At 39.4% G+C, this 22,787-nt stretch overlaps 1 protein-coding gene across 2 annotated transcripts in view; it reads right to left on the reverse strand.

Moving 5' to 3' along the window:
- Smr (nuclear receptor corepressor smrter) overlaps positions 1–22,787 on the reverse strand; it is a 155,706-nt gene that overhangs the window by 75,017 nt on the left and 57,902 nt on the right. Inside the window, exons 5-10 of one of the 2 annotated variants that reach the window (XM_071680801.1) lie at positions 11,847–11,879; positions 10,544–10,709; positions 7,378–7,512; positions 6,954–7,100; positions 3,509–3,577; positions 2,286–2,468 (exon numbers count right to left, since the gene is read on the reverse strand). In XM_071680801.1, the coding sequence (XP_071536902.1) occupies positions 2,286–2,468; positions 3,509–3,577; positions 6,954–7,100; positions 7,378–7,512; positions 10,544–10,709; positions 11,847–11,879 (733 nt within the window). The remainder of the gene's footprint in view (positions 1–2,285; positions 2,469–3,508; positions 3,578–6,953; positions 7,101–7,377; positions 7,513–10,543; positions 10,710–11,846; positions 11,880–22,787) is intronic. The other variant, XM_071680803.1, reaches the window with a different exon arrangement.

The following is a 22,787-nucleotide window of genomic DNA, read 5'->3' on the forward strand; positions in this document are numbered from 1 at the left end:
TTTTTCTCAAATTTACCTGTTTGCCTAATTCCACCAGCACTATGTAAACCACCTGTCCATAATACTCTCATTATTTCCAATTTGAAATAAAGAAAACTGAAGTTTCCAATCAATGTATACATCATAGCAGGGAAAAGCTCTTATATCATCTAAGCTCATAGCACAAACTATGCTGTAATTCTTCTAATTCACGAGTTCTTACTGCACAACAAATTCTTCTTTCTTGCATGATTCTGCTCTCAGCTTAAGCAAACTAATCACCATCCTAAATGACCATTAACAGCTTTAAATTCTTCTACATTCAAAGAGATATTTCACTGTGACAGCTCATTTTTCGTAAAACCTTGCTTTTACTTGCATTCAATTTCAACATCCTCCTCCTACAAATAACCTCTATGCAACCTACCATTCTATCTGTTTCCTCTCATTCAGTTAATATAAAAGTATCATCTGTAAATAATCAAGTTGGTAGCAAGCATTCTGTTCCACCATGGTTCAGCAAAGCACTGCAATCATCCAGTACTACTATCATGTCACATAAGTCATCTACTTTTCATGACCCGTTACTTTTACATTTAAGACAGTTGTTTAATAGAACTGAACACCCAGCAGTTTAAGCAACAGCGCCTTCTTTCTTTACACAAAATTCTATCTATAAACATCAATTATGAGTAATCAAATTCACTACAATCTGAAGACAGCAAAGTGATCTCACATGCTAATAAACATTTGATAAGTTTTTTCTAGTTGTCAACAAATGCACAACACTAACAAACTAAATGAACACATTTTCAAGTAATCATGATCTTCCTTCAAATTCACAAATCTCATTTTTGTCCAGACATGTGTTAAAAATAAGACAATTTAGTCAAGAGAAGTAATAAAGGCTGCATGAATACAACTGAAAGAATCCAATCCAAATCGTTTTCCATCAGGATGTCTCAACATCATTGTATTTCAATTTCTTAACCCCTAAGGCTATTTATGGTATCACAATTCTAACCACATTTATAGAGTTACTGTCCCCAGCCCTCCTTTAAACTGGAAGGATGTTTTATCAGCATGGAGAGATGTCTCATGTCACAAAAAGTGAAAAATTCTACAGCATCATATATACATATATTACAATGGGGGTTGTACGGCTTCTTAAGGTGTTGGAACTCTAGTCATATCTATACAGGTTGCCTCTTCCTACCCCTCTTCAAACTAGAGGGTGTACCTTACTGGTATGTAGAGATGCCTATGTCACGAGGAACTATAACTAGCACTGAAAATGAATGCAAATGTGAGTTTCCCATATGTCAGAATGTACAGCCATGGCAAGCAGGCCCAGTATGCCCTACATTAATTTGTGGTTACTTAGTCTTTGGGACTAATCGTAGTGGTAATAATTCAGATGGTGCTGAATGGTTGGCAACTGGGCAACCTGTCTGTATATCAGTAATTAAATGATGGCGGCAGAGGAGTGATGAAAATAGATGAATCAACAAATATCTGCAAACAATAAGCCAAATTTGAATGTCTGTACAGAAAAAATATGGTTAATGTACCAGATTTTTCCTTTATTTTCTAGATATTTCCTTGATAAGACTAACTATTATTTTTCAGTTTTTCAATAAATCTCCAACCTGGGGACCTGCTTTACTTTTTTTGCTCCTTCTTTAAAGGGATATGCTGTTTCCCTGCTCTTTGGTGGGTGCCAATCAACAAACCAACAAAGTGAGATTCGACCATTTAATACTCTCTGATGGGCCACAGTAGAAAGTCATAAAAACACAGCAGATGATGACAATGGGGTTGAGGCAATGCCTCTTAAGTTAACAATGCTATACAATCTTCACTCTTGACACACACCCACAAACATCACTATAGTCCCAATGAAAATAATAACCTAATTTCCATATTCTACCACCCTACTGACCTACCCTAGATGCAATTATACAGACAGCTCAGTACTGTAACAAGATCATGAAACTATTTCCATTCCACAGCTGGTCAGTAATTCTTAAGTGGTGATGAAAAATTTACTTGCATGAGTTATGATGTTCAAAATGACAGTCAATGAAGTTCATGCCATCATATCATTACCCAAGACACAAAGCCATCAGGTGATCCATTCTAGATATTTCTTTACAAATTTCTCTACTCAAGAATGATTTCTAAATAACTCCAAACTATTCAACTTTACTTCCCCCTATGGTATATCAAATGAACCTCCATCACTGATACAATTCCAACTCCATTATGGACAGACTGTTTCTCTACAACTGCATATGGTACTTTACCTTCTCAACTTTCTTTAACCACTCCGTCATGAGTTTGGAGTATGTCTGAGTGAGGTGTGAGTCCCGCTCATTTTTGTTAGCATGACGTTTCTTGAAGTACTCCACTAACTTCCGCTTAAAACCTGCATACTGTCTTTTATTTGCCATGTACACCTCCGTGTCCGTGGGTTGATGGTAAAGGGGCTGAAAAAAAGAGTTCACTGTATAAACCATATTTCAACATAAGACTGTCCCAAATTTTATTTTCAGGGATACATTTTCAATACCTAATTATCTTTCCCACCTTAGTGAGGCAGCACTAGAAACAAATGAACAATGAGCGTCTTTGCACAGATCCATTCTCGAGCTGCTATGCATAACAAAATCGTGATCTACTATCCACAGCCAAGCCCTAGAGAACTACCCAATGGTTTACCTTCACCACTTCAAATGCTTTAGTTCAGTCCACCATGTTGCTGTTCATATATTACATTGATCAAATTCACTGTGTCCCATGTATATCTTTTGCCTTCCTGAATGTTCATACCTCGCTACCCATAAACCTCCTTTCCTTTATTCCATCCTTTCATCTTCTTAATCTCCCCCTTCCCCTTGTTTCCTTCAATTCTGACACAAAGATCCTCCTGGAAAGTCTTTCTCAATAAATTCATACCATATCAGCACATCTCAGTTAACTTTCTCAGGCAAACTGCACTTGCTACCTTAGTGAGGCAGCACTAGACACAAATGAACAATCAGCGTCTTTGCACAGATCCATTCTCTTCATCATATTGTCATTCTTTACAAGATCAACTTACCTCACTCAACATATCATTCACAGGAACTTCATTTCCAAAACATCTACCTTCTTCCCCTCTTCTGCTTCTAAGGCCCAGGACTCACAACTATAAAACTCTGCTGGGACTACTATACCTTCAAGCATACCAAGCTTTTCCTTAACAAAGTGACCTCTCCTTTCAATTGCTATTTTACAGGTAAATATGTGATGAGAAAAAAGATCCATTAAAATGACAACTTATGTATAATTTCACGATAAATTCAGAACCAATACTCAACATGAAACTAAAACAATGAACTTTTTGGAACATGTATCACACACTAAATGAACTTACTCCTTTCATTCAATTTCTGCATTCAAACTTATCAGTACCAGATGAAATTAATGTTCACAACCTTATATTTATACAACAATAAAGTAAAGGCTTACAATGCCTGGAACTCACCAGCACACTTGGCGCATCCATTGGAAGCATGAGCTTGTCTAGTATATTATGGGACTCCTCCGCTTTTTTCTGTAAAACAAGCAGTAATATGAGATCATTAATCACAGTCTAATATACCCACATCTATCTGCATCCTACATATTTTTCCAGCTATAACATATCAAGCACAAAGATTTCTCCAGCATCCTATCTATCTATCTATATCTCTGATGCCTGTTCCAACTGGAACTCCCTCAAAGAGGTGGCCATGGCAATAGGGTCTCCATAACTAATGAACTCAGTTCACTAGTTTGCCTTTAATGCCTCACCCTTAACAGGCCACAGGCAGAGGACAACTCTAGAGCAATGTTTGCTGAGGTTTATACCTGATGTTCCTACTGACTACTTATATCTAATACTCTTTCCAACTAATTCTACCTAAAATTTCTACCAAATGTTCCTGCCTAAAAGTTTCTTCCTACTACTTCTATCTATTGCTCCTAACATTTTGCCAAAAGGCAAGGATAGCACATAGTGCTCACCACAAGAAAATCTAGAGTTATGAAGAATGAGCTGTGTGAGTCAAGTGTAATGTATGACAAGGAGAGGTTGTAAGTTTGAGAACAGAATGCCATTAGTCCATGTGTTAGTGAGGCAGAAAGAAGAGACAGCTACCTGGGTTAGACGAATGCAACTTGACAACCACTGAAGAGCTGGCTCACTGAGTAGATGTCACTCACTCTCCTGATACCCAAGTGGGTAGCACTAGTAAAATTCCTACCTGGTTGTTGGCTGTCTACCAACAACTAGCTACCTTCTCCATCACCATCTCTTACATAATCTGTCATTCTGTCATCCTTCAACATATTTCTTAAAAATTTCTGAAATGCAAAACTGGCACACAAACTTAACACTGATGATGAACACGCTCATTCTGCTGTCAATGGAGGCCTGTTCTGTGTTAACTGAGAATGTAAATTACCCTGACATACTGCCAGCCACATTACTTCCTTCTAAACTAATAGCTTAAATGGTAGGATCTAGGCTAGATAATCATCCAAAATTGGTATGGAAAGGTAGATACCTCAAGTAAGGAAAGAAATATAAACAATCAAATAAGCTTATCACAGTACTATCATCTGTGATTAAGCCAGGCCACAAGAGAAATGGTACGGCAAGAAAGGAAAACACCCTGCACATTATGTTCCGATGAAATGACAATGCAGCACATACAGTTAGTTTTAACATAAGACTAATTTTCAAAATATCAAGAAATTTTACATATCTGATGCCCCATATCATTCTCAAATTATCTTACTTATAAAAGTTATACAATTCAACAAGGATTTACAACATGAAAATATTATCACTAATCATGGGTAGGTTAGTCTTCCTTCTTTCCTGGTTACCATTGGTTACCATTCAAGAATACTGAAATAATTTACAGTTTACCTATAAACCCTAGATAATCATTATTTCATCATAAATTCTTAAGAAATATCTCCAAGCATCAAATTAAAAAATTTGAACCTTAAAAATCCTTATACAAAGTTTAACATAATGTTGAGGTGCATTTTTGTTTTTCATCAGACTTCTCATACTTCAAGCTGACAAGCTGAGTTCTCTAATCACACAGTAACTTCATCACAAAGGGAACATTAAAGGCAAAACTGAAATTTCATTTTTTCCTCAGTCTCCACAGTCCTCTATCATTTTCATAATTAAAATTTGGGGCTCCAAGAGGTTTTTTAAAACCAAGCCCATATCATCTGAATAACTCCATGCTCAGCACATCCAGGACCCACGAAGTAACACAACCAACTCAAGGATGATGAACAACCCATGTTATGCCTGAATGACAAACAGCAAGAGTGAACAATACAATGGCTATCATCACATCTGTGACCTTATCCTTAATCTAAATTTGCCAATCCTAATTTCTTACTCAATAATACAGAAAAATAAGTTGCAAATATTTGAACATGTCAACATCACACATTCCATGATGAGATGCAAATGTAACAATGCTTCCATCAGAAAAGAAGCACAACTGGTCAAAACTTCCAAGTTCCTTATGCTTCCCAATAAAAAGGTATAAAAAATAAATATCACTGAATATCATAGATTTGACACAAAATAAGCCAAATAACAAGATGCAGTTGTTTTATTTACCATCTTTATTCTAATATGCTTTTCCCACTTTAGTAAGGTAGCATCAGGAACAAATAAAAAAAGGCCTCATTTGCACGCAATTCCTTCTCTAGGTCTCATATACAATGCACTGAAACCAATGCATGCCATCCACAACCATGCGAAGGCTATTCCATGGTTCATCTTGACTGCTTCACATGCCTTGGCTCAGCCCACTGATGGCATGTCACCTCTATATACATCATTCTAATTCATTCTATCTCATGCATGACTCTTACCCTCTTTCTGAACTTCACTTCTGACAAACACATCCTCTTTATATGTCCTTCATCACTCATCCTCTACATATGCCTGAACAAATTTGACCACAGCTCTCTCAGTCCAACTGGGTTTACTACAACACTTCTCCCTTACAACGTCATTCCTTACATGATCAAGTCTATTTACATCACATATTCTCAGGAACTTCATTTCCAACACTTTCAACCTCTTCTTTTCTTTAGTTGCATTAAGTATCTATGACTCTGCCATAAAACAGTGTAAGAAATACCATAAGTGCAAACACAACCATCTTTGTCCTAACAGATGTTGACCTCTCGCTCTCCACACTCCTTAATAAGGCCAAACCAATGGCAGCCCTCTCTCCTATCCTATGACTCACATCAGTCCTCATGATTCTATCTACTGCCATGTGCACTCCCAAGAACTTAGCCATTCCACTCTCATCTAGCAGCAGCACCTCAGTACCTTTAATTCTGTTTACATTTACACTCAACTTTCTTCTTTCACACACACTTCCAAATGCCGCAACCAGCCTCTGAGGATTCTTACTAGAATCAGCCACCATAGTTATGTCACCTGCAAACAGCAACTGACTTAACCTAGCATTCCACAGACCTACCCCTCACAATGCATTTAACACCCTCACTGTCCCACAGATACAGAGATTAAACAACCACAGTGATATTAAACATCCTTGATGCAAACACACCTTCATTAACTACTCCTGGGGTTAAAACTTCTTGTTACATTCATCATCTTTCTATTTACCCCACACATTAATAGCAAATTCTAAAGAGCCACTCCATCAACACTATCTCACGGTCTCAAATGTTTTCTTCAGATCCATATATCCCACATAGTTCAGCTTCTTTCTTCAAGTATTCTTCACACAAATTCTCTAACCAACTTATCCACAAACCCTCTACCTCTCCCAGAGCCACAATGTTCTTTCCCAACAGCAACTTAAAATAAATCCATACAACAAGAATTTCAAGAAACTAAAGTGAATGTGGTACATCAACAGATATCTTACTCTGTTTTCAGCATAAATAATCTGTGCTATGCTCTGATGTCTGGGTTCCTTGATGTCCTCTTCTTCCGCCTTGGCCCCATCACCCTTCTGTGCCGCTACCTGCAACTCTCCCTCTTTCTTCCGTAATTTTGCTATACTAGACTCAGCCTGTGAAAGTGCAAAGACACGAATGAGACTCCTTTGAATACATCAAAAAAAAAAAATAATAATAATAGTGTCCATCAATAATCTATGATTACAAAAAGAAAAAAAAAACATTCTTTTAGTATACTAATAGTCATTTACATTAACCCCGATATTTTGCATGCTTGATTTTAGTTATCATACTTTTCACAAATAAGCTACATGAACTGGAAATAAAGGAACTACTTTTTTCCTCTCTGAAAAGGTTGAAATATATGCTTTACATGTCCTGGAACCTCACCTTAGCAATCTCCCGGTCTACTTCCTCTATGTGTTTTAGAAGGTCATCTTTGGTGGAACGGAGAGGGGATTCTTCTCTGGGGTCTGATGGTAATGTGGGGGAGATGGCTTCTACTTGTGGGGTGTACGTGGACTCCTGAAACACAAAAAAAGAGTTGTCTTTACGCAAATAAATCCACATACCTATGTGCAATGAAAAATCTTGTGCAGTCAGAACCTAGCTTTGCTAAGCCCCTCCAAATGACCAAACCATTTACGAATGACCTGTCTACTCTCTCACTCTTAATATGCATATTATCACATCTCTCTCCTACTCCATTACTCCTTACTTGACCAAGTAGCAGCATAGTGGAGTAGCATTTAGTGTTCCCGACCATCATGCATTCAAAGGCCAAACACAATCAAGTACACAGGTTCAAATCCTGGCTGTGGCAGTCATTACGCAGTCATCCATCCGTAGGGGTTGATCAATAAAATGGGTACCTGGCTTAGGCTAGCGCATATAAATAAACAGCATTATTGGGATGGCCTTGATTAGGGCCTCAGTTGCCCATGCCATCATGGCTAACATAAAAAAGTTACAGTGATATATATCAAGATTACACAGGATACAAAGGATAGAGCCTGAAATAAGTCAGAGGACTAGAATTTTCACAAAGATCAATGAAAACAGAAAGGGTAAATGAAAATACTGTAAAGAACAATGAAATAAAAGAGGGCCTGAACATAAAACAATTGGGATAAAAGTCAAAGAATAATTGCTAGGGAACAAAAACAGTGAAAGCCGTGTGTGTGTGTGTGACAAATTATCCCTGGAGATAGTGAGGAATGCTGCCCACATATTCCTCCCCTTCTGTTTTACTTTCCTAAATGAAGGAACAAAGAAGGGGGGCCAAACTGAAGATTTTTCCCTCTAAGGCTCTCATCTGTTCTTGATGCTACCTCACTAATGTGATAAATGCCAAACATGGATGAAAAAAATATATGGCATATCTCGACAGTAGTTCATATACCAATTAAGTAACTGAAATCTTTGAGTGATTCAACAAAAAAAATACTGTGAATATATAAGAGGTTACTATGAAGAGATAGAAAAGATCATACAATGAAAATATAAGTATGAAACCTTATTGCAGTGTTAGTGAGTAACAAAAATTCAATAATATTCTGAATGAAAACACGAGGACAATATTTTTTTCTTCATGCATGATCACCACTTCCAATGTTAGCAAGGTAGCACCAGGAACATATGAAGAAAGGCTATATCCGATCACATCCATGCACTAGCTGTCACGTATAATGAACTGAAAACACAGCTTCCTACCCACAACCAGGCCCCACAAACTTTTCTATAAATTCTGAATCTTTAGTTAACCATAGGTAAGTTTTTTAATTATAATACTCATTCACATTACTTATGGATAAATCAAATATGAGCCAAGACGCACCAGGAGGATCTATACATCAGAAACAACAAGAGGAAGAGAGAGTGGGTACCAAGTTGAAGAAGAAAACAGATGGATGGAGTAAAGGAAGCTCTGATGTGTCAGGGCCTGAACACTCAACATGATGATAAGTGTACCTGGGATGGAATGAAATGGATCTATGTGACATATGAGGGTGAAATGCTGTCAGCTGGTTAAGGTAAACCATGGAACAGTCCATGGGGCTAGCCAGGGGGTTGGTTCTGGTTTCAGTATATCATACATAACAGCTACTGAGAAGCATGCATATAAGGCTGTTGTTAGTTTGTTCCTGATGCTACCTCAGCACAGAAGAAACAAGTAGTTATAACATGAATTTATGTATAAAGGTATGAAATTCTATGTGTAGTTGGTAAAAAGAAATTAGCATAGAAATTACAACAGCAAGGTGGTAATATAATGTTGTTTTCAAACTTTTTCTTTAAGGAAATAATGACAAACTTCTTAAAAAGAAAGTGGCGGTGTTTATGAGACAGAAAATTATACGACAGAAAGAAATGAAAGAGAAATAGGTCAGGACTCTATATATTTCCCAGCAAATGAAAAAATCCTCAGTTAAGCAATGCTGAATGACAGAAAATCTGGATTCCAAAATTGGCATACTGCAATTGACCATCCCTCATCTCTCCCTTTAGCCTGATACCAGTCACTAGAAAACACCACATATCAACTGTCTTCAGATTGGACATGGAAACACCATTCAATATGGCACAGTATAAGGGGCTCCTTTCAAACTAGCCCTTTTGTCAAGGTTGTTCTTAATAATCAAATATTCAAAAACTACCCTCAGGCTGCTTGTGTGCCTCACATGTGTAATAACTACTATGTTATGGAGCTTCTACTTTAATGACCTTCTAAGCTTGATACCTGTAGCCTACACACACTGATAACTGCACCTTGACCTTTTCTGTTAAAGATGAGATACCACCTGTGACATATCCCATCAATCAAAGACTTAAGAGACTTAAGACAATACCAAAAGGAGGCCTATGGCAAGTAACTCCTGCTCAATAATCATAGATGATGACAACTACATGAAACTGCAAAAAGATTTCTAACCACCCATTCCCGCCCCTCTTAGTCACCTTCTATGACATGCATGGAATACACCTGTTCCCAAATGGAAACCCCCTCAAGGGGTGACCATGGCAAGAGTCTGCATAACTAGTGAATTCCAGTGCTGCTTCTTAGTCTTTAGTGCCTCACCCTTAATAGGCCAAGTAACTACATCACTGACTTGCACAAATATCTGTGTCCTCGAACACAATTAAGTTTTGGTAAAGGACGAATGAACTTCATATAAATGTACTTTTCAAACAATTGTGCTTTCTTAATGATTTGGAGAAATCTAAGTAATCACACTAAACACCAGTTCTGTCCCTATCATACTCATAAAAACAGTCAAAATAACAAAAAAATTAAGCACTGTCTTGCAAATAAAGTGCATGACTGAATTATCAGATCAAGCATCAAAATAGCAATTGACCAGAGGTCTTGCATAACCCATTTTAAGTACCTGTTAGTGCAAGAATCATACAAAAGAACCAGAGGGGGAGGACATAATTAGGACAATACATGTCCAAAGATCCGTGTTTATTCCATGTTTTGAGAGGAAAAAACCAAAACTGAAATTTACCAGTTCAGTGCAAGCTGGCAGCCAACAAGGACCTTTTCATTACTTACCCGATTACTATGATTATTATCTGAAGTATCAATTACTAGAGGGACACGATTTTCAGGCTTGATTGGTGTGGAAAGCTTGATTCTTTTGGAGTCCATATTAGTACTAACAGCCATGGGGTTACTTGGGACCATAGGCATCATGTCTGTCCGGCTATGGGCATAAGGCCTGCAAAGGAAATCCTAGATTACTCTTCTCATAGTTACATTTCGAAATGCTGCAGCACCTCTCTTCTGCTCCTGTGAACTGCCCTGAAGAGAAACATCACCTGACAAATCATATTGTTACTGAGACCCACCCCACCTAAATTACAACTGAACCTGTAACCAAACTAAGTAAATAAGGATAGGCCCAAAACTGTGTAGTATTACAGAGGATGTGGCATACAGGTAACTTGTCTACATGAACCTATAGTAACAATAAATTCTGACCAAAGAATGATGAACTTAAGAGGGTTGCATGAATTCCTTAAGCTACATACTCTTAAAATTATTACAAGCTATAAGATGAGCAGTATACAATAAATTGGGAAATAAGAAGTGAGGGTATACTAGCTGCAATGGTAGGGTGGAGGATGGGGGGAAGGCCAGGCTTAAGGAATGTGTGGGGGGGGAGGGGTTTGAGGAGCAAGTGTAGTGACCTCAGGGATCTTGCAATGCAGAGTTTACCTACAATCTCTGGAGATTAGGGAGTGCCTGGTGGCCTCAGAAGTCTTTGCCTGAATTAGAAAAATTAAAGGGTGCATACAAACTACAGAATTACGGGTGCCTTTTGGAAACAGAATTGGGATGCAAGTGTTCGGTGATAACTAGGGTTAGGATGCCAAAGCCTCTTCTCAGTGGGAATGAGGATGCAGTGTGTGTGGGGGTTTCGGGACTGGATGATGTAAAATGACACTGAGGACTGGATACTATCTGGTATGCCCAGGGATTGTGGAAATGTCAGGTAGCCAATGATAACAGAACAAGGAATGTCTGATAGCTATAGTTTGTCTGTAGTCCAATTTAGAATACAGTAACTGCGACTGAGAAGTTAGTTATACAATACAAGTACAATGCATAGGTAAGCTAATACAATTCCCACAGTACTTTTTACATACAAAATCTTGACAGAGTAGAGGGGTAGAAGACAAGGGAATTCTAGCAGGGGCAAGTATACTACAGTTAAAACGTTCAGAAAAGTGGCTTCATTACATCTAAATACATTACATTCCCCCAATCTTAGCTTAGAAAGATACACTGGAGAGAACAAAATGCGGGAGGGAGAGAAAGAGCTAGCGTCACCATTTTGCTTTTTGTCACATACCATAAGATATCCGCCCCTGCTCGCGAGTAGGGCCTGCGGAGGGAGGGCGAAGTTAGCGGATTGGTTCTGTCTATGATTACACACACGTATTACAGGAGAGGATACAAGGGAAGCTAGGGTGGGCACAAGCCGAGCGGGTATGCTACTACCCAACTTTGGGTCGTCACCCCTTGGTTCATTCCCAGTTAGTCTCGCTAACTCAAGCTTTAAACAAGGGACAAACAACTCAAGAGTTAATGGGGATTACTTAATAATTACATCTCAAAATACTGCCTTAAAAAAATAAAAGGTAATGTTCATTAAGAAGTTCAGTAATAATCAAAACAAGAACAATATCGATAGATTTATGACAGAACATAAGACCTAAATGAAATATAATCGCTACCTATCAAATCCCTTACCAACCCTCCAGCACAAAGTTGCCAACAACTATGTCTATGGTACTTTGACAATGATAAGTGTCTATTGTTTATATGTGTTGATGAATCTGGAGATGGGTACATCTCTAAACACACATAGCTACCCTGATGCAAGAGGTCACAGTGGTGCGCATGATCTAGTATGTGCATATAACCACGATGAAAATGAAACGCGATAAGTTCCCAAGTGCCCTTTCGTGTAATGATCACGTTGTCAGGGGAAATACAAGAATGAGATAGAGGATGTACAAAAGTCAGTTGATATACAAGGAAGAGATGAAGCTAAGAAGCCATTGGTAAACAAGCATTATCAGATGGTGGTGTTCGGGTATGGCTCGGTCTCTCCTTTGATATCAACTGAAAATTCTACTTCTTCTATATGATTCTTGCATCCCTCCTCATGATGTGATCATTACACGAAAGTACACTTGGGAACTTCTCGTGTTTTATTTTTCTTGTGGTTATATGCACATAGCTACCTGTGACTATATATTCACCTATATGTGCTTTAGTGTACAAACACCTATATGTGTAATACTTTATAAATTTCCATAGTTTACATGCATAAACAGAATACTAACAAATACTGGCTAATTTGTGCACATTTATGGAGAGAAACATGTACAACCATTTATGTTTCCTAGTTTCTATGTGGGTTCATTAACACAGGTTAGTTCAACTCAACCCTCATAATTAACGTAAGGACTATGCTGTATCACTGTTCTGCTGATCACCCAAGTTGTTACTGTTGTTAGCTTTACAAAGTCGCCAGCTGGAAAAGGCCCTTACCTTACAATGGCCCGTTATCAGAAATAAAATCTGTTTAGCCATGGCATTACTTGTCTACGGCCTCATAGTCTGTATTGTCCACATAGACAAAGTAATTAGGTAAACTGTTGAAACAAAGCAAGTACTCTTTTATGTTCTATATAATGCATAGTATCTTATATTGGTTTTATATCTCCATCAATCTTCATGGCTTGGTCTGCAACCAAGTACCCTTGTTATTCATCTAATGTCAGGCAGTTTGTGTCTGTAGCCCACAGGCCTACAAGCTCTCCATGACCTCGCTGATCAGGTAACTTTTTTGATGCCTGTCCAGCAAGCTTTTTTTTTTTTTAATCTAAATTCCACTCAAATGATCCACAATGATTCTACTACCAGCAAACAGCAAGACATACAGATTCAGATCTTGCTTGCTTGCTTGCTTGGAAAGATTTAAGGTCACCTCTTAGCTACTAATGGCCACTTGTCTTCTAATCTGGACGGATTTAAAAGGCCACCTTTTCCCTAACAGGAAGAAGGTCAAGACCTGTTTCCTAAATGTGATTGACTCAAGGCTGCATGCCAACTACATTGGGGAGATTCATAGCCATGGCTCCTTTAGATGGATTCAAAGCCACCTATTCCCTAATTTGGAGACTCAAAGCCACTTGCTCCATGATTTGGATAAACACAAGGCAACTTGTTTGTTGCGAGGGATAGACTCATATCCACCTATCTGCTAGTCTGGGTAGAATAAAGGTCATCCATTTCCTAACATGGGGAGAATAATGGCTTCCAGTTTGCTAACCTGGGTTAACCTAATGCCATCTGTCTCATATTCTGGGGTGACTCACAAATGTCTTCTCGGAATGTGTGTTTACATGAAGGGGGTTAGATGAGGAGGTTCCTGTTGCTGTTTTCTTGAATTATTCTTTTTCTAGGCCACTAATATCCTTGGGGTGACCCACTGTCTTGGTGACAAATGATGATAAAATCTAGTAGGCCAGGATTACAATCGGCTCCAAAAACTGAATTAATGAATGGATCTTTCACATGAATAGCAACGGCTTCTTAAATGCCTCCCAGTCCACTAAATCTTCTTATGATTCTTCTTTTCTTTTAATCAATCATACTAAATATCCTGTGGTTTACTGCAACTCTAAGGGCTGTTTTTGAAAGAATATTTATCTAAACTTCTTACAATGTATAAAGGCAACTTACCCTAAGAAAAATGCTACTTTCATACCAAATACATGGTACACAAAATGTAATTTGTAAGTAATGAACCTTATTTATATATATATACTTTTTTTTTTTTTATACTTTGTCGCTGTCTCCCGCGTTTGCGAGGTAGCGCAAGGAAACAGACGAAAGAAATGGCCCAACCCCCCCCCATACACATGTATATACATACGTCCACACACGCAAATATACATACCTACACAGTTTTCCATGGTTTACCCCAGACGCTTCACATGCCTTGATTCAATCCACTGACAGCACGTCAACCCCGGTATACCACATCGCTCCAATTCAATCTATTCCTCACCCTCCTTTCACCCTCCTGCATGTTCAGGCCCCGATCACACAAAATCTCTTTCACTCCATCTTTCCACCTCCAATTTGGTCTCCCTCTTCTCCTCGTTCCCTCCACCTGCGACACATATATCCTCTTGGTCAATCTTTCCTCACTCATTCTCTCCATGTGCCCAAACCACTTCAAAACACCCTCTTCTGCTCTCTCAACCACGCTCTTTTTATTTCCACACATCTCTCTTACCCTTACGTTACTCACTCAATCAAACCACCTCACACCACACATTGTCCTCAAACATCTCATTTCCAGCACATCCATCCTCCTGCGCACAACTCTATCCATAGCCCACGCCTCGCAACCATACAACATTGTTGGAACCACTATTCCTTCAAACATACCCATTTTTGCTTTCCGAGATAATGTTCTCGACTTCCACACATTCTTCAAGGCCCCCAGAATTTTCGCCCCCTCCCCCACCCTATGATCCACTTCCGCTTCCATGGTTCCATCCGCTGCCAGATCCACTCCCAGATATCTAAAACACTTCACGTCCTCCAGTTTTTCTCCATTGAAACTCACCTCCCAATTGACTTGACCCTCAACCCTACTGTACCTAATAACCTTGCTCTTATTCACATTTATTCTTAACTTTCTTCTTCCACACACTTTACCAAACTCAGTCACCAGCTTCTGCAGTTTCTCACATGAATCAGCCACCAGCGCTGTATCATCAGCGAACAACAACTGACTCACTTCCCAGGCTCTCTCATCCCCAACAGACTTCATACTTGCCCCTCTTTCCAAAACTCTTGCATTCACCTCCCTAACAACCCCATCCATAAACAAATTAAACAACCATGGAGACATCACACACCCCTGCCGCAAACCTACATTCACTGAGAACCAATCACTTTCCTCTCTTCCTACACGTACACATGCCTTACATCCTCGATAAAAACTTTTCACTGCTTCTAACAACTTTCCTCCCACACCATATATTCCTAATACCTTCCACAGAGCATCTCTATCAACTCTATCATATGTCTTCTCCAGATCCATAAATGCTACATACAAATCCATTTATATATATATATATATATATATATATATATATATATATATATATATATATATATATATATATACATATATATTTTTCTTTTTCTTTTAAACTATTCGCCATTTCCCGCGTTAGCGAGGTAGCATTAAGAACAGAGGACTGGGCCTTTGAGGGAATACCCTCACCTGGCCCAATTCTCTGTTCCTTCTTTTGGAAAATTAAAAAAAAAAAAAAAAAAAAAAAACGAGAGGGGAGGATTTCCAGCCCACCGCTCCCTCCCCTTTTAGTCGCCTTCTACGACACGCAGGGAATACGTGGGAAGTATTCTTAATCCCCTATCCCCAGGGATAATATATATATATATATATATATATATATATATATATATATATATATATATATATATATATATATATATATATTTTTTTTATTATTATACTTTGTCGCTGTCTCCCGCGTTTGCGAGGTAGCGCAAGGAAACAGACGAAAGAAATGGCCCAACCCCCCCATACACATGTATATACATACGTCCACACACGCAAATATACATACCTACACAGCTTTCCATGGTTTACCCCAGACGCTTCACATGCCCTGCTTCAATCCACTGACAGCACGTCAACCCCCGTATACCACATCGCTCCAATTCACTCTATTCCTTGCCCTCCTTTAACCCTCCTGCATGTTCAGGCCCCGATCACACAAAATCTTTTTCACTCCATCTTTCCACCTCCAATTTGGTCTCCCTCTTCTCCTTGTTCCCTCCACCTCCGACACATATATCCTCTTGGTCAATCTTTCCTCACTCATCCTCTCCATGTGACCAAACCACTTCAAAACACCCTCTTCTGCTCTCTCAACCACGCTCTTTTTATTTCCACACATCTCTCTTACCCTTACGTTACTCACTCGATCAAACCATCTCACACCACACATTGTCCTCAAACATCTCATTTCCAGCACATCCATCCTCCTGCGCACAACTCTATCCATAGTCCTCGCCTCGCAACCATACAACATTGTTGGAACCACTATTCCTTCAAACATACCCATTTTTGCTTTCCGAGATAATGTTCTCGACTTCCACACATTCTTCAAGGCTCCCAGAATTTTCGCCCCCTCCCCCACCCTATGATCCACTTCCGCCTCCATGTTTCCATCCGCTGCCAGATCCACTCCCAGATATCTAAAACACTTCACTTCCTCCAGTTTTTCTCCATTCAAACTCACCTCCCAATTGACTTGACCCTCAACCCTACTGTACCTAATAACCTTGCTCTTATTCACATTTACTCTTAACTTTCTTCTTTCACACACTTTTCCAAACTCAGTCACCAGCTTCTGCAGTTTCTCACATGAATCAGCCACCAGCGCTGTATCTTCAGCGAACAACAACTGACTCACTTCCCAAGCTCTCTCATCCCCAACAGACTTCATACTTGCCCCTCTTTCCAAAACTCTTGCATTTACCTCCCTAACAACCCCATCCATAAACAAATTAAACAACCATGGAGACATCACACACCCCTACCGCAAACCTACATTCACTGAGAACCAATCACTTTCCTCTCTTCCTACACGTACACATGCCTTACATCCTCGATAAAAACTTTTCACTGCTTCTAACAACTTTCCTCCCACACCATATATTCTTAATACCTTCCACAGAGCATCTCTATCAACTCTATCATATGCCTTCTCCAGATCCATAAATGCTACATACAAATCCATTTGCTTTTCTAAGTATTTCTCACATACATTCTTCAAAGCAAACACCTGATCCACACATCCTCTACCACTTCTGAAACCACACTGCTCTTCCCCAATCTGATGCTCTGTACATGCCTTCACCCTCTCAATCAATACCCTCCCATAGGGAAAATGATTTGGTAAACAGAGAAGAGGTAGTAAAAGCTTTGCGGAAGATGAAAGCCGGCAAGGCAGCAGGTTTGGATGGTATTGCAGTGGAATTTATTAAAAAAGAGGGTGACTGTATTCTTGACTGGTTGGTAAGGTTATTTAATGTATGTATGACTCATGGTGAGGTGCCTGAGGATTGGCGGAATGCGTGCATAGTGCCATTGTATAAAGGCAAAAGGGATAAGAGTGAGTGCTCAAATTACAGAGGTATAAGTTTGTTGAGTATTCCTGGCAAATATATATATATATATATATATATATATATATATATATATATATATATATATATATATATATATATATATATTTTTTTTTTTTTTTGCGCTGTCTCCCGCGTTTGCGAGGTAGCGCAAACGTGGAAGGTATTAAGAATATATGGTGTGGGAGGCAAGTTGTTAGAAGCAGTGAAAAGTTTTATCGAGGATGTAAGGCATGTGTACGTGTAGGAAGAGAGGAAAGTGATTGGTTCTCAGTGAATGTAGGTTTGCGGCAGGGGTGTGTGATGTCTCCATGGTTGTTTAATTTGTTTATGGATGGGGTTGTTAGGGAGGTGAATGCAAGAGTTTTGGAAAGAGGGGCAAGTATGAAGTCTCTTGGAGATGAGAGAGCTTGGGAAGTGAGTCAGTTGTTGTTCGCTGATGATACAGCACTGGTGGCTGATTCATGTGAGAAACTGCAGAAGCTGGTGACTGAGTTTGGTAAAGTGTGTGAAAGAAGAAAGTTAAGAGTAAATGTGAATAAGAGCAAGGTTATTAGGTACAGTAGGGTTGAGGGTCAAGTCAATTGGGAGGTGAGTTTGAATGGAGAAAAACTGGAGGAAGTGAAGTGTTTTAGATATCTGGGAGTGGATCTGGCAGCGGATGGAAACATGGAAGCGGAAGTGGATCATAGGGTGGGGGAGGGGGCGAAAATTCTGGGAGCCTTGAAGAATGTGTGGAAGTCGAGAACATTATCTCGGAAAGCAAAAATGGGTATGTTTGAAGGAATAGTGGTTCCAACAATGTTGTATGGTTGCGAGGCGTGGACTATGGATAGAGTTGTGCGCAGGAGGATGGATGTGCTGGAAATGAGATGTTTGAGGACAATGTGTGGTGTGAGGTGGTTTGATCGAGTGAGTAACATAAGGGTAAGAGAGATATGTGGAAATAAAAAGAGCGTGGTTGAGAGAGCAGAAGAGGGTGTTTTGAAATGGTTTGGTCACATGGAGAGAATGAGTGAGGAAAGATTGACCAAGAGGATATATGTGTCGGAGGTGGAGGGAACGAGGAGAAGAGGGAGACCAAATTGGAGGTGGAAAGATGGAGTGAAAAAGATTTTGTGTGATCGGGGCCTGAACATGCAGGAGGGTGAAAGGAGGGCAAGGAATAGAGTGAATTGGAGTGATGTGGTATACCGGGGTTGACGTGCTGTCAGTGGATTGAATCAAGGCATGTGAAGCGTCTGGGGTAAACCATGGAAAGCTGTGTAGGTATGTATATTTGCGTGTGTGGACGTATGTATATACATGTGTATGGGGGTGGGTTGGGCCATTTCTTTCGTCTGTTTCCTTGCGCTACCTCGCAAACGCGGGAGACAGCGGCAAAAATATATATATATATATATATATATATATATATATATATATATATATATATATATATATATATTTTTTTTTTTTTTTTTTTTTCAAACTATTCGCCATTTCCCGCATTAGCGAGGTAGCGTCAAGAACAGAGGACTGGGCCTTTTTCGGAATATCCTCACCTGGCCCCCTCTGTTCCTTCTTATGATCTATTTATTATACTTAATCACTGTCTCCCGCATTAGTGTGGTAGAGCAAGGAAACAGACGAAAGAATGGCACAACCCACCCACGTACACACATAAACGCCCAGACAAGCACATATACATACCTATACATTTCAATGTACACATACATATACATACACAGACATATACATATGTACACACGTACATATTCATACTTGCTGCCTTCATCCATTCCCGTCCCCACCCCACCACACATGAAATAGCATCCCCCACCCCATGAGGCACCACTAAGAAAAGACAGAAGAGGCTACATTCATTCGCACTCAGTCTCTAGCTGTCATGTATAATGCACCAAAACCACGGCTCCCTTTCCACATCCAGGTCCAACAAAACTTTCCATGGTTTACCCCAGACACTTCACATGCCCTGGTTCAATCCACTGACAGCACATTGACCCCGGCATACATCGTTATAATTCACTCTATTCCTTGCACGCCTTTCACCCTCCTGTATGTTTAGGTCCCGATCACTCAAAATCTTTTTCACTCCATCCTTCCACCTCCAATTTGATCTCCTGCTTCTCCTTGTTCCCTCTACCTCTGACACATATATCCTCTTTGTCAGTCTTTCCTCACTCATTCTCTCCATATGTCCAAACAATTTTAACACACCTTCTTCTGCTCTCTCAATCAAACTCTTTTTATTACCCTTTCATTACTTACTCGATCAAACCACCTCACACCACGTATTGTCCTCAAACATTTCATTTCCAACACATCCATCCTCCATAAAATCTTACCTATAGCCCATGCCTCGCAACCAAATAACATTGTTGGAACTTTTATTCCTTCAAACACTCATTTTTGCTCTCCAAGATAAAGTTCTCCTTCCACACATTTCTCATCGCCCCCTTCCCCACTCTGTGACTCACTTCCGCTTCCATGGTCCCATTCACTGCTAAGTCCACTTCCAGATATCTAAAACACTTCACTTCCTCCAATATTTCTCCTCAAACTTACATTCCAATATGCATATATGAATATGTTTGTGTATGTGTTTCTGTATGTGTATGTATATGTGTGTAAATGAGTGGATGGGTCTTTCTTCGTCTGTTTCCTAGTGCTACCTTACTGATGTGGGAAACAGCAATCAAGTATAATAATAATAATAATAATAATAATAATAATAATAATAATAATAATAATAATTATAATAATAATGGTAATAATAATAATAATAATGGACTGAACCAGGGTATATGAAACGTCTGGGGTAAACCACGGAAAGGTCCGTGGGGCATGGATGTCAATTGGGAGCTCAGGTTTCAGTGCATTACACATAACAGCTAGAGACCGAGTGTGAATGAATGTGGCCTTTTTTGTCTGTTTTCCTGGTGCTACCTTGATGAAGCAGGCTTGTGCCAGAATGGATAAAGGGAAGCAAGTATGAGTATGTACATGTGTATATAGGTATATGTTGTGTATGTATTTATATGTGTGTGTATGGGCATATATATATATATGTGAGTGTGAGTAATATGTGGATGGGCCATTCTTTGGTTTCCTGGCGCTACCTCACTGATGCAAGAAACGGCAATCAAGTATAATAATAATAATAATAATAATAATAATAATAATAATAATTATTACATGACAGCTAGAGAATGAGTGTTAACGAATGGGGCCTTTGTTGTCTTTTCCTAGTGCTACCTTGCACACATGAGGGGGGAGGGGGTTGTTATTCCATGTGTGGCAAGGTGGTGATAGGAATAAATAAAGGCAGACAGTATGAATTATGTACATGTGTATATATGTATATGTCTCTGTGTGTATATATATGTGTACACTGAGATGTATAGGTATGTATATTTGCGTGTGTGGACATGTATGTATATACATGTGTATGTGGGTGGGTTGGGCCATTCTTTCGTCTGCTTCCTTGCGCTACGTCGCTAACGTGGGAGACAGCGACAAAGCAAAATAAATAAATAAATAAAAATAATATATATATATATATATATATATATATATATATTTTTTTTTTTTTATACTTTGTCGCTGTCTCCCGCGTTTGCGAGGTAGCGCAAGGAAACAGACGAAAGAAATGGCCCAACCCCCCCCCATACACATGTATATACATACGTCCACACACGCAAATATACATACCTACACAGCTTTCCATGGTTTACCCCAGACGCTTCACATGCCTTGATTCAATCCACTGACAGCACGTCAGCCCCGGTATACCACATCGCTCCAATTCACTCTGTTCCTTGCCCTCCTTTCACCCTCCTCCATGTTCAGGCCCCGATCACACAAAATCTTTTTCACTCCATCTTTCCACCTCCAATTTGGTCTCTCTTCTCCTTGTTCCCTCCACCTCCGACACATATATCCTCTTGGTCAATCTTTCCTCACTCATCCTCTCCATGTGCCCAAACCACTTCAAAACACCCTCCTCTGCTCTCTCAACCACGCTCTTTTTATTTCCACACATCTCTCTTACCCTTACGTTACTCACTCGATCAAACCACCTCACACCACACATTGTCCTCAAACATCTCATTTCCAGCACATCCATCCTCCTGCGCACAACTCTATCCATAGCCCACGCCTTGCAACCATACAACATTGTTGGAACCACTATTCCTTCAAACATACCCATTTTTGCTTTCCGAGATAATGTTCTCGACTTCCACACATTCTTCAAGGCCCCCAGAATTTTCGCCCCCTCCCCCACCCTATGATCCACTTCCGCTTCCATGGTTCCATCCGCTGCCAGATCCACTCCCAGATATCTAAAACACTTCACTTCCTCCAGTTTTTCTTCATTCAAACTCACCTCCCAATTGGCTTGACCCTCAACCCTACTGTACCTAATAACCTTGCTCTTATTCACATTATGTGACATTCATTTTTTTCATTCATTTCAAGCTAGAAGTTTCAGTTTTCTAAATTGTTTCTTACATTTTTCATATGTATATATATGTATGTGTGTGTGTGTGTATATGTGCGTATGTATGTGTATGTGTGTGTATGTGTATATGTATATATATGTGTATATTATCCCTGGGGATAGGGGTGAAAGAATACTTCCCACATATTCCTCGCGTGTCGTAGAAAGCGACTAGAGGGGACGGGAGCGGGGGGCCAGAAATCCTCCCCTCCTTGTATTAACTTTCCAAAAAAAAAATGGGAAACAGATATATATATATATATATATATATATATATATATATATATATATATATATATATATATATATATATATATATATATATATATCTTATCCCTGGGGATAGGGGAGAAAGAATATTTCCCACGTATTCCCTGTGTGTCGTAAAAGGCGACTTAAACGGGAGGGAGCGGGGGGCTGGAAATCCTCCCCTCTTGTTTTTTTTTAGTTTTTCTAAATTTTCCAAAAGAAGGAACAGAGAAGGGGGCCAGGTGAGGATATTCCCACAGAGGCCCGGTCCTCTGTTCTTAACGCTAC

The sequence above is a fragment of the Panulirus ornatus genome, chromosome 32, assembly GCF_036320965.1.
Source record: "Panulirus ornatus isolate Po-2019 chromosome 32, ASM3632096v1, whole genome shotgun sequence".
Classification (NCBI taxonomy): Eukaryota; Metazoa; Arthropoda; class Malacostraca; order Decapoda; family Palinuridae; genus Panulirus; species Panulirus ornatus.